General features: G+C 48.5%; 1 protein-coding gene across 3 annotated transcripts in view; it reads left to right on the plus strand.

Moving 5' to 3' along the window:
- Positions 1 to 1,376: 1,376 nt before the first annotated feature.
- The window catches only part of chrna9a (cholinergic receptor, nicotinic, alpha 9a), a 56,079-nt gene continuing 44,969 nt past the window's right edge, over positions 1,377 to 12,486 (plus strand). For 2 of the 3 annotated variants that reach the window (XM_085968989.1, XM_085969007.1), the window contains exon 1: positions 2,010 to 2,221. In XM_085968989.1, the coding sequence (XP_085825115.1) occupies positions 2,080 to 2,221 (142 nt within the window). In that variant the 5' untranslated portion in view covers positions 2,010 to 2,079. The other variant, XM_085968998.1, reaches the window with a different exon arrangement.

Below are 12,486 nucleotides of genomic sequence, written 5' to 3' on the forward strand. Positions count from 1 at the left end.
GCTGGCCGTTTGGCTGGGGCTGTTCGTTTGGCTGGTCGTTTGGCTGCTCCGGTGCAGACATTTCAAAATTTAGCCAATAAAATTGATATACCTATCAATTCAGTTCATGAAAAGCGACGAGTTAAGTTAGTAACTATAGGTTTTTATTGGCTAAATAACAGAGCCCACCCTCGTGGGTGATCGGATCCAACAAGGAGGAATACCAGCCAGTCGACCACCTTTATACCTGGGCAAGCAGGCGGAGCCATGGGCGGAGTCAGCTGTGGTCAGCCCAGGTATAACAGCGTGGCAAGAGGTAACCTTGTGTAGTGATACAACAGTGTAAACAGTGATAACCATAGTGTAACAATATAAACAGTGATAACCATAGTGTAACGATAGTGAACGATAAAAGTGGTTTACCACACACAGTAGGATGGTGAAGTGATTCAGTAGAGAGATAGAAAGGTAAGGGTGCAAGGGAAGTAAGGGTAAGGTGAGATGAGGAGGAGCAGGCTAACAATGCAGAGTGCCGGTGATGAGAAGAGAAAGGAAGCAGAATGAAGGTAAGTGTGATGTGATACTCACTTTTGATGTTCGGACAAGATCATTGAAGCGTTTGTGGCATTGGAGCCAGGTGCGTCCACACAGCGAACTTGCGCTGACCTCCTCAGCTATCACCAGCCAGGCTGTCTTCATATGTTGAGGAGGCTTCCTGCAGCCATCGACAGGGAACAGAATGTCCCTGCGCCCTCTTACTCCCACTACAAGAGCTTGCAGGGAGTCCTCATTGAATCTAGGAGCAGCCTTCTTGCCTGTGGCAGCACTCATGGTGATCCTGGCCCTTTCCAGCAGCAGCAGCAATGAGAAATGAGAGGCTGAGGCTATATGGGGCCCTTAAAAAAAGCAGCAAAGACCTCATCAGTGCAGACCAACAGACCCGCTCCAACTCATTGCAGCAGGCAGCGCGCACGGCGGGACTAATTGGACCAATTTAGTCAAAATAGGACACTAGGAGCGGCTGAAACTGGCAGTGGGTCCGAAACCCGCCCACCAGGCAACCCAACTCCATCCCTCCTCCTCCATTAAAATCGAGCCTGGGGTGTCTGTCTGGGAGCATTCCTTGGAATGTGTGTATTTACAGGCATAACTCATTGGCTGTGGTCACTGGGTAATTTAACTCTGTTTCTCTGTGACCACTTTTCTCTCTCTCCCACCTCAAAAAAGTTAGCGACCCCCTGCCATAAATTCAATACTAGCGCCCCAAGCAGGAGGTGGGGGGCTACTGGAAAGCGCTCCACGGGGCGCTACTACTGCATCATTGCAGGCCTCCTCCCCTGATTAAAGGGGAGGGGCCTAGTGCTGCACACACCAAGGCCCTGCCAGACCACCGGGGAGCCGTGAAAACAGCCCGGCATTCAAGAGGAGGGCCGGACAGCACGATCGCGGCCGGAACACCGCATACAAAAGCGAAAGGGGGCAGGTGCTGGCAGTTGGCACCTGCCCTTTAATTTGTGCCACCGCCTCTGCCATCTGATCCTGTCGGACATATCGTGCGCCGATAGGTCAGGGGGTGCAAGGGAATTAGCGCCCTGCCAGGTGTGCTAACGAGAGGTGCAAACCAACCCAATTTAACTTTTACTAGTTGGCCTGTTCCAATATGACTGCAGCCATTTCGTCCGCGAGATTACACAAAAATGAACACCACCAATTTATGCACTATCGTTTACAAACAAAATAACTATGTAACACCATTAACAAATATTCCCACCCGAGTCTTTAGTTCGGCCTTGAACCATTCCTGGTTTTAATGCATCCGTTACAATATTCGGCAACGTTGGTCTCCGATCAACGAATGGGGCGGCCCGGAGGGTAACGAGCATGTTGGAGAAGTGTCCTTGAACAGTTCACGGTGGGCTAGTGCCCGCGCTGCAGCCACCTGTCACTCAGCAGGTAGAGCCGGCGGCGCGCGCAGCCCGGGCCAGCTCTGGCAAGTTGGAGCTGTACCTTCCCACAGCAGGTAACGTCAGTGTTCAGTAACACCTTTGGCGAGTATGTCTGAAAAATTCACGTTCCTTTCTTTTGTTGCTATCAACAATAATGGGTTCTTGGAGTAACGTTTTGTTTTTGCGAAGGTACATTCTCTTGCTCGAGTTGAGGGGCACAGGTCGCAGAATGAAGCTGGACATCTGTCTCCTGTCCTACGAATTAATTTTCCTCTTGAATGCACTCTTCATTATGGGTAAGACTTTAGTACTCTCTGGCTCTTTTTTTGTTTTATGCAGCTTGTTTACTATGAGTTTCAGAAATATCAAATTGTTCTTAAACCTTTTTCAGAGCAGCTCTTTAAAGTCATTTTGCTTCATTGCATTGGCCTTGGCACCTGCACAGTAAATAATAGATAATGTAGGATTTTCTTGCTGGTTGAGAGAATGGAAACGTTTAATTTTAACGTTTAGTTATTTTCCTATATGATGATGAATTTAAATTGTTGAGAAAAATTACTTTATACAAAACTAATCAGGACTCCTTTTTAAGCATGAAATGCTTCCAGTAACAACAACTTGTATTTATATTTAACACTGAGCCACATGAGATATTAGGGCAGATGACCAAAAGCTTGGTCAAAGAGGTAGGTTTTAAGGAGCGTCTCAAAGGAGGAAAGAGAAGTAGAGAGGTGGAAAGATTGCGGGAGGGAATTCCAGAGCTTAGGGCCTTGGTAGCTGAAGGTACGGCCCCCAATAGTGGAATGATTAAAATCAGTGCTGCTCAAGAGGCCAGAATTAGAGTACTTTAAGTACAGTAAGTGTACTTTATTGCCTCTTCCAGATTGCTGCCCAAAAAACAGAAGAAATTGTGCTTTACACCACTGATATCCGTCAGAGGACCCTTCCAAAAAAAATTAAACATTTCTGAAGTGTCATTTTTTCCAGTAATGGCATATTCAGGAATTTGTGAGCCAATTTGCATCTTACTAATTTGGTTGCAACGAAATGCCAGAAGTCTGGAATATATTAAACTGTGAAAGTGACTCTCAGATTTTTTTTAAATAACTGTGATCAAATAGGATATTTCAGTTGTATTTAGGTGCCAGTAAATGGGAGCTTGTGGTAATCTGAATTGATTCTACTTGTGAGGAAGATCGAATTGTTTACCAGTGATTTCAAAATTCTGCAGGACCAGTATGAATCCTGTATTCTTCTTCTTCTTAGGCAGTCCCTCGGAACCGAGGATGACTTGCTTCCACATTAAAAATGAGTTCTCAGGTGACTGATTAGTCCAATGCGGGACCTACAGTCTCTGTCACAGGTGGGGCACACAGTGGTTGAAGGGGCGGGTGGGTGGGGTGCTTGGGTTGACGTGCGCTCCTTGCGCTGCCTGCGCTTGGCTTCCACTTGCTCCCGGCGAAGAGACTCGAGGTGTTCGGCGCCTTCCCGGATGCTTCTCCTCCACTTTGTGCGGTCTTGGGCCAGGGATTCCCAGATGTCGGTGGGGATGTTACACTTTTTCAAGGAGGCTTTGAGGGTGGCCTTGAAGCATTTCCTCTGCCCACCTGGAGCTCTCTTGCCGTGTTCGGAGCTCCAAGTAGAGCGCTTGTTTTGGGAGTCTCATATCGTGCATGCGGACAATGTGACCCGTCCATCGGAGCTGATTGAGCGTGGTCAGAGCTTCGATGCTGGGGATGTTGGCCTGAGCAAGAACACTGACGTTGATGCGCCTATCCTGCCAATGGATTTGCAGGATCTTGCAGAGGCAGCATTGGTGGTACCTCTCCAGTGTTTTGAGGTGCCTGCTGTACATGGTCCATGTTTCTGAGGCATACAGCAGGGCGGGTATCACTGCTGCTCTGTAGACCATGAGCTTGGTGCCGGGTTTGAGGTCCTGGTCTTCAAACACTCTCTTCCTCAGGCGACCGAAGGCTGCACTGGCACACTGAAGGCGGTGTTGGACTTCGTCATCGATGTCTGCCCTTGTTGACAGCAGGCTCCCGAGGTATGGAAAGTGGTCCACGTTGTCCAAGGCCTTGTTGTGGATTATCAAAATTGTATTCTACAGTTAAAAGGAAGACTTGCATTCATATTGTTTTTTATCATGTCTCAGAAATATCTCAAAGCACCATATTTACTTTGAAGTGCAGCTATGTAAAAGAAAGAACTTGCATTTATATAGAGCCTTTCATAACCTCACGATGTCCCAAAGCGCTCGACAGCCAATGAAGTACTTTTTTTAAAGTGTAGTCACTGTTGCAGTGTAGGAAACAAGGCAGCCAATTTGCACACAGCAAGCTCACACAAACAGCAATGAGATAAATGACCAGTTAATTTATTTTTGGTATTGTTTATTAAAGAGGAATGTTGGTCTAGGGTATCTGGAGAACGCTCTGCTCTCCTTCAAAATAATGCCATGGAATTTTTAACATCCACCTGAACAAGAGATGGGGGCCTTGGTTTAACATCTCATTATATAAGGAGAGAACCTCCAACAATGTAACGCTTCATCAGTAGTGCACTGGAGTGTTTGCATCGATTTATGGCTTGTGCTGCTGATTTTTCAGTCTGTATTTTGTGATGGAAGTGGGGCCTTCCAAAACTTACCCTATAACCTTGTGCAGGGAAGACTGGATAAAGCACTGAGCCTTAGTGAGGAAGAGCAAGTGGAGGTGGCAATGGAAGAGCCACTTGCCAAGCCCAGAGATTTCAACCTCATGGGACCTGTATATAAAAGAAAGCTGCTGTCTAAGCTTTAATGTTTTATGTCAGAATTTGATTGTGGAAAGTACTCTAAGGTCTGTGGAGGAATCCACTAGCTGCATGTTTTCAGCCATGCCTGACTACTTACACAAACTTCAGCCCACCATGGAGCATGTGGCACTTCCAGGCCTTCTGCAGCAGAGACTTAAATGACCGATGTCCTAAGCCCATCTGGAGCACCTCTTGTGAATGCTTGGACTGCCACCAATGATGCCTTGGGCTTCAATTGGCTTCAAAGGGAATCAAGGGATATGGGGATAGTGCAGGAAAGTGAAGTTGAGGTAGAAGATCAGCCATGATCTTATTGAATGGCGGAGCAAGCTTGAGGGGCCAAATGGCCTACTCCTGCTCCTATTTCTTATGTTCAATCAACAATGGGCTCCCTTGTTTGGCTTCAGATGGAGAGAAACTTGAGGCAGTGTTTCATTGCTGCCCTCATGTCTACTCCCACACAGATCAGTAGATAGTGCTAGCTGAGGGCGTGCTAGCAGCAGGGGCCTGACTGAAGCAGAAACAAATGAAATTGTTGTCTCTCAAGGTAATGCCACTTCTGTTCCATTCTGTTATGTATTGTGTGTTCTCCTCCCACCTGTGGTGGCGCTGTCACAGCAGATAAATGGTTGGGTGTTCTCTTGGTTAAGTTTGGCTCTCTTTGTTTGGAACTTTCCAGAACTTCCTTTCCTTCCTGAATAAAGCACTTCATGTTTGAATCTCTGAGTTCTGAGTCCTAAATTGTGTCTAGGTAGAAAGGTACCGACACAACAAGTGGCGACGAGGATTGGATGAATCTGCGTTGTGGGAACTTACTTGTTTTCGACTACAAAACACTCGGAACAGAGATTGCAGCATCACATTAACGTTACGGCAGTGAGTAAACAGAAATTTTAATTTGAAATGTGAGATGGCTACTATATTAGGAAACATCGGTGATTTTGATGAAAATGTGGAGCAATGGAGCGCATATATGGAACGTTTTGACTTTTGTATTGGTGAATGCGGTGGCAAACGGAAAGGTGTGTGTGCGCGCGCGCGTGTTACTGAGGACAACCTTACTCTCAAAGGCCATTGAAGTTAGTGTCTCCATGGAGATGGCGGAAAAGGAGGCTCAACAGGGAGAGTTCACAAGGTGTCGTCTGAGCCTAAAGGTGCACGGAACGGCACATGTTACCGTTGTGGGAAAACGGGCCATCACGCTAATGACTGCTGGTGTACGGAGCTGGAATGCCGAAATTGTGGCAAAAAGGGTCACATTGAACGCGCCTGTAGAGGTTAAAAAAAGAACAGACAGAGCTGGGAAGCATGAAAGCAAAATGTCTGTATTTGGACAAGAGAGGAAAAGGAGTGTTCATTCAGTGCAGTATGATGAACAAGCAAAACAGAGGGGAGCGACACCTCTGAGGAGGAAGAGGTGCACATACTGACGGTTGCAGGTGGTTCAAATGGCTACTGGGTATCACCACTGGTGATGGGACAATCAGTGCGGATGGAGGTGGACACAGGCGCGGCTGTGTCCCTTGTTTCAGACACTCTACAACAAAATGCTAAAGCATCTTCCCTTCAGCCAACAAACATTGTGCTAAAGATGTATACCGGCAAACCTGTGGCCAGGAGAGGCGCCATTGAGGCGACAGTTAAATTGAACGGACAGACTGCGAAACTGCCACTATATGTGGTAAAGGGAAATTACCCATCGCTACTGGGACGTGCGTGGCTAGAGAAAATCACGCTGGACTGGCCTGCAGTCCGCATGAAGTCAAAAGGGGAGTCAGGTCTGACTGCAGTGTTAAACAAACATGCAGAACTCTTCAATGGGGAACTTGGGAGCATGAAAAAGATCAGCGTGAGACTGGACATTAAACCTGACGGCAAGCCGAAGTTTCACAAAGCCCGACCTGTACCCTATGCAATTAGGCCAAAAGTTGAGGCTAACTTGGAGGCCTTAGTCGAGAATGGAGTCCTGGAGCCTGTGAGCGTGAGCAAATGGGCCACACCCATTGTTCCTGTCCTGAAAAAGGATGGATCTGTTCGAATCTGCGGGGATTTTAAAGTGACTATTAACCCAGTGCTGTCTGCGGAACAGTACCCTCTTCCCCTCATTGATATTTTTACGGGCCTGGCCGGAAGGCAAAAGTTCAGCAAAATAGACTTATGCCAGGCTTATCTACAAATGCATGTCGATGACAAATCAAAGGAGCTGCTGACAATTGTGACACACAAGGGGCTATACAGGTATTGCCGCCTTCCGTTTGGAATTACGTCGGCCCCTGCTCTATTCCAAAGGGCAATGGATCAGATTTTGAGTGGACTGCCAGGAGTCCAGTGCTACCTGGACGACATCCTTGTCACTGGGACAAATGAGGAGGATCATCTTCTGAACTTGGATGCGACACTACAACGACTGAAAGAGTATGGACTCAGAGTTCATAAAGACAAATGTGAATTCTTTCAGTCTTCAGTTGAGTACCTGGGGCATGTGATTGACGCTACTGGCCTGCATAAAGCGCCGTCAAAGGTCAAGGCGATCGTGGAGGCCCCAGCACCCCAGAATGTGAGCCAGTTACGTTCATTTCTGGGGCTACTTAACTACTATGGGAAGTTTATTCCAGACTTAGCAACATTGCTGAAGCCGTTATATCAGTTGCTATGTCAAGGCAAAACATGGAAATGGACTGAACTGTGCAACGAAGCTTTCGCCCAAGCAAAGAAAGCATTGCTGAAATCTGAGGTCCTGACACACTTTGACCCAAAGCTACCCGTGCAGCTAGCATGTGATGCGTCACCATATGCTGTGGGAGCAGTCATATCCCACATCATGCCTTCTGGTGAAGAGAAACCTATCGCCTTTGCATCACACACCTTGAACAAGGCCGAGAGTAACTATGCACAGATTGAGCGCGAGGCCTTGGGAATCGTTTTTGGAATACTAAAATTTCATCAGTACCTGTTTGGGAGAAGGTTCACACTCCTGACGGACCACCGTCCATTGACTTCAATCTTCGGGCCCCACACCGGAATTCCGTCTCTTGTTGCAAGCAGGATGCAAAGGTGGGCTTTACTGTTGTCAGGACACACATACGACATCAAATATCGCAAATCAGACTTGCACGGCAACGCAGATGGTCTCTCGAGGCTACCCTTGCCTGTTACTCCCCCAGAGCCTCGTCAGATAGACATCTTCTACTTTAGACAAGTGGAGGGAGCACCTGTCACGGCAGTTCAGGTGCGAAGGTACACCCGCAATGATCCATTCCTGTCTGAGGTAATGGACAATGTCATTCGAGGGAGAGCTATAGGAGATTCTCCTAGTTTGAAACCTTACGTTTCAAAAAGAAATGAGCTCTCCGTCCAGGCAGGTTGTCTTCTTTGGGGACGCCATGTCATCATTCCGCCACCTCCTGAGGGAACCTATACTGCAACAACTTCATACAGGCCACAGTGGGATGGTTCGGATGAAGGAAATGGCAAGAAGCTACTTCTGGTGGCCAGGTCTCGATGGAAATATTGAGGAGAAAGCCAAAACATGTTCCCCATGTCAAAGGGTCCGGAATGTTCCACAGCTGGCAACCCTACACCCCTGGGATTGGCCTGCAGAAGTGTGGCAGCGAGTACATGTGGACTTCGCCGGTCCTTTCGAAGAGAAGATGTTTATGGTGGTTGTGGACGCTCGTAGCAAGTGGCCGGAGGTCGCTGTGATGAGGTCTACCATGGCAGAGAAAACAATTGAGAAACTTGGTGAGATGTTCAGCCATTATGGCTCACCGGAACAACTCTTAAGTGACAACGGTCCACAATTTGTATCACAGGAGTTTGCAACCTTCCTGCATGTGAATGGTGTCCAACACATCAGGTCTGTGCCCTATCATCCCTCTACTAACGGCCTGGCAGAAAGGTTCATGCAAACTTTGAAGCACGCCTTCCTCATGATGAAGAGGCAGTTGCGGACAAGTTTTGACTTACTCAAACCTCCAAGGGCAGAACAGGTTGTCCATTGTCAACAACAAGCTCAAGTTGAAAAGAGAGAGAAAAGAGCCAAGGAGAGACGGTTTCACCCCGGAGAGCACGTCCTAGCTCGAAACTACAACACTGGACTGAAATGGGTTCCTGCTACGGTGATCGCGCAGACAGGCCCTGTGTCTTACACGGTTGAGACTGCCGAGGACGTCGTCTGGAGAAGAGACACAGATCAACACAGAGCAGCACGGTGGCATAGTGGTTAGCACTGTTGCCTCACAGCGCCAGGGACCCGGGTTCGAATCCGGCCTCGGGTGACTGTGTGGAGTTTGCACATTCTCCCCGTGTTTGCGTGGGTTTCCTCCGGGTGCTCCGGTTTCCTCCCACAGTCCAAAGATGTGCGGGTTAGGTTGATTGGCTATGATAAATTAACCCTTAGTGTTAGGGGGATTAAATACGTGGGGTTACGGGGATAGGGTGGGATATGTGTTGGTGTCGGGGTTACGGGGATCGGGTGGGATATGTGTCGGTGCAGGCTCGATGGGCCGAAATGGCCTCTATCTGCACTGTGGGGTTTCTGTGATTCTGTGAACTGTTGCTAGGAGCAGAGACAGCCACAGAGGCTCCAACGGCTGGTTGGTCTGAACTGTTTACGGATGATACCGCAAACCAGCATCCTTTGCCACAGTGCTCTTCAACACAGGAAGTCATAGAGACTGTTCCACCTGTGCAAACTCCTGACTTTCGACTGACACAGGCACCTTCTCCATCCAGGCCTGTTTCAATGCCTACTGCTGTGGAAGCCAGCGATGACCGCCGGTATCCTGTCAGGGAGTGGCGGCCTCCAAGACGCTTGGATCTGTAGGCTTAGTGACTTGCCCACAAGACTGGGGCAGAATAAACCCCAGGGTAAAGTCAGTGTTTGAGGCAGTCTACCTCTACCCTTGGTTAGTGAGTGCATTGAAAGTAACTTACCTGTTGAGGAATAATGTGACCCTTTCATTTAAGAGGGGAGGAATATGTTATGTATTGTGTGTTCTCCTCCCACCTGTGGTGACGCTGTCACAGCAGATAAATGGTTGGGTGTTCTCTTGGTTAAGTTTAGCTCTCTTTGTTTGGAACTTTCCAGAACTTCCTTTCCTTCCTGAATAAAGCACTTCATGTTTGAATCTCTGAGTTCTGAGTCCTAAATTGTGTCTAGGTAGAAAGGTACCGACACACCACATTCACATGCCCCAATCATGATACAAGGTGTGTCAGAAATTGGGCAGGACCAGCTAGCCACTGGAACATCACGTGATGCAAGTCTTTGTAGGGCCATTCCATGACCCAGCCCACATAGCTACAGGACCCATCCACCCCTAGATGCACATGCTGATACCTAGCTGCCAGCCATTGCCTTTCCACTGGGAAAGTGCCTAGAAGGAGCACTAGGAAAGGTTCTGAAAGGCAAGCCATGCACTGTCATCAAGAAGTACCACCAGCATAAAACATTAATGATGTTTACAATGATCACTTACAAGGAAATAAATTGATTGCATTTTCCAGAGTTCCCTCCTGATGGGATGGAGTAAAGTATCAGCAGATGAAAAGATGGGCATCTGTTACAAGTTTTGGGTGTTCCTTAGATATTCTCTCGGGTATAGCTGTGCTGGTCACTCCTGTAAGCAGTCTGAGTGTCTTGTATCCGAGAGTGTCTGTTAGCCCAATATCTAATAAGAAAGTGTAACCTTGTGTTGTAACAATAGGTCCCCTTGTGATTTGAACTGGATATTGTGAGCGCAAATTTTGGATCCATAGCATCTGTTTTTTGGGTGCTACGAGTGCCCTCGGAAGTCCAAAATGGCTTGTGTGGCATGTATGCACAACTCTGGTGCAAGTCGTGCCAGATGCCATATTGATGAGGGTGTTGCCGTGTGCGCGCGCAGTAAGCGTCCACCGGAAGTATGCAGAATAGGCAGATCATGATGTCGGTGCTGCCATTTTGGAGCTCATCGCCCCAGCTAGCGCCCTCTCTTAAGCTTGCATAGCTGAACATGCGTTCAGCAGCAGGAAGGACCCCCCACCAGCACTATTTAAAGGGATCATCAACTACTTACAGGTTAGTTGCTGGTTGATTTCTTCTGACTGTTCCTACGATTCTATAAGTGTTTGATACTTTCTATAGTTGTTTCAAGTTGCAAATGTCTACAGCGAGTGGTGTGGCAGGTGCTGAAAGACGTTGTCTTGACTTCAAAGCTTCTGCACAAACCACTTGCTCACAGACATGGGTGCAGTAGTAGGCATTCCCCTTAGAATACAGCATGACTGGAAGAATGAGCAGAGGTAGCAGCTTAGCCCTGCTCTGTCGCAAGAGCAGGAGGGGGGGAGGGTGTTGGAGGGAAGGGCTCTCAGCAGGAGGTCATATTTGCCCAGGATGTTCAGGGAGCAAGTCTCCTACCTAAACCTTAGCGAGGAACAGTGTGCGAGATGTCTGCGCTTCAGTAAGGACGTCCTCACTGAAATCTGCCACCTGCTGCAGCCACAACAGCAACCTCAGCAGGGCCAGTGGCTGTGAAGGTCACAGTGGACATGGACTTTTATGCGTCTGGCTCCTTCCAGGCTGGAGCTGCAGATATTTGCAATATCTCGCAGTTTGCCGTCCACCGTTGCCTGAAGGAGGTTACTGAGGCTCTTTATTCCAAGAGAGCTGACTACATTCCATTCCGTCTTGCCAGAGAGCAGCAAGCGGAGTAAGTACACGGCTTTGTGAGGATTGCAGGCTTCCCCATTGTGCAGAGTGCCGTTGACTGCACACATGTCGCTTTGTGGGCGCTGCATGTCAACTCTGAGATGTACCGCAACCAAAAGGAATTCCACTCTCTCAGCGTCCAGCTGGTGTGCGACCATATGCAGCAAATCATGCAGGCCAATGCCTGGTATCCTGGCAGCAGTCTGCTGTGCCATCTGCATTTGAGCCACCACGAAAAACCAGAGGGTGGTCACTGGGTGATGAGGGCTATCCTTTGACGACATGGCTCATGATTCCGGTGCGCAACCCACCCACACGTGGGCAGCATGCATACAACGAAAGCCATGCTCCCACACAAAATGTGTGAGACCACACCATTGGCGTGCTGAAACAATGCTTCCACTGCCTGGACTGCTCTGGAGGAGCCCTGCAGTACTCGGCAGAGCAAGTGTCAAAATTTGCCGTGGTCTGCTGTATGCTGCACAACCTCACCATCATGAGGGCACAGCCTTCACCACCAGCTATATGGCGAGCAGCTGAGGAGGAGGCAACCTAGACAGCCCCTTTCTGGCTGGGCTGTCATCCGACTGCGATACCAGTAAACGCAACCCCAATTCCTCATTCACCAAGAGTCCCATACCTTGCCTTTCCTCTGTTACTGACCATTACAGCATTCGCTTGTCCACAATGAAAAAATAAAAGCCAACACAAATAAACATTCAAACCAAATTTATAAATCAAAGCATGTCATATTGCATACAAGTGTAAACTAATCACCCTTGTGCATTCCCTTAGTGCCTGTCTTCCGTGTGCCTTTGCCTGTCCTAGTGCTCCTACGCAGTGCTACCCCAGTGGCTGCAGCATGGCTGGTGGAAGGCTGCTGACTTTCAGTGGGGGAGATGGCCTTGGACGACCTTGACCTGGGGCTACACGGCCTGGCTTCGGACTGCACCATCTTTGCATGAGCGGTAGCAGTCTGGGCTGGCTGGCTGACCGGCAACAGCAAGGTGGAGTGGCAGTGGTGGGAGGACAAATGTTGTCATCCTGAGAGAGTACAGCAGTTTCGTGCTCCAC

Source organism: Somniosus microcephalus, chromosome 2 (genome assembly GCF_052327205.1).
Source record: "Somniosus microcephalus isolate GS21.2 chromosome 2, FLI_Smic_1.0, whole genome shotgun sequence".
Classification (NCBI taxonomy): domain Eukaryota; kingdom Metazoa; phylum Chordata; class Chondrichthyes; order Squaliformes; family Somniosidae; genus Somniosus; species Somniosus microcephalus.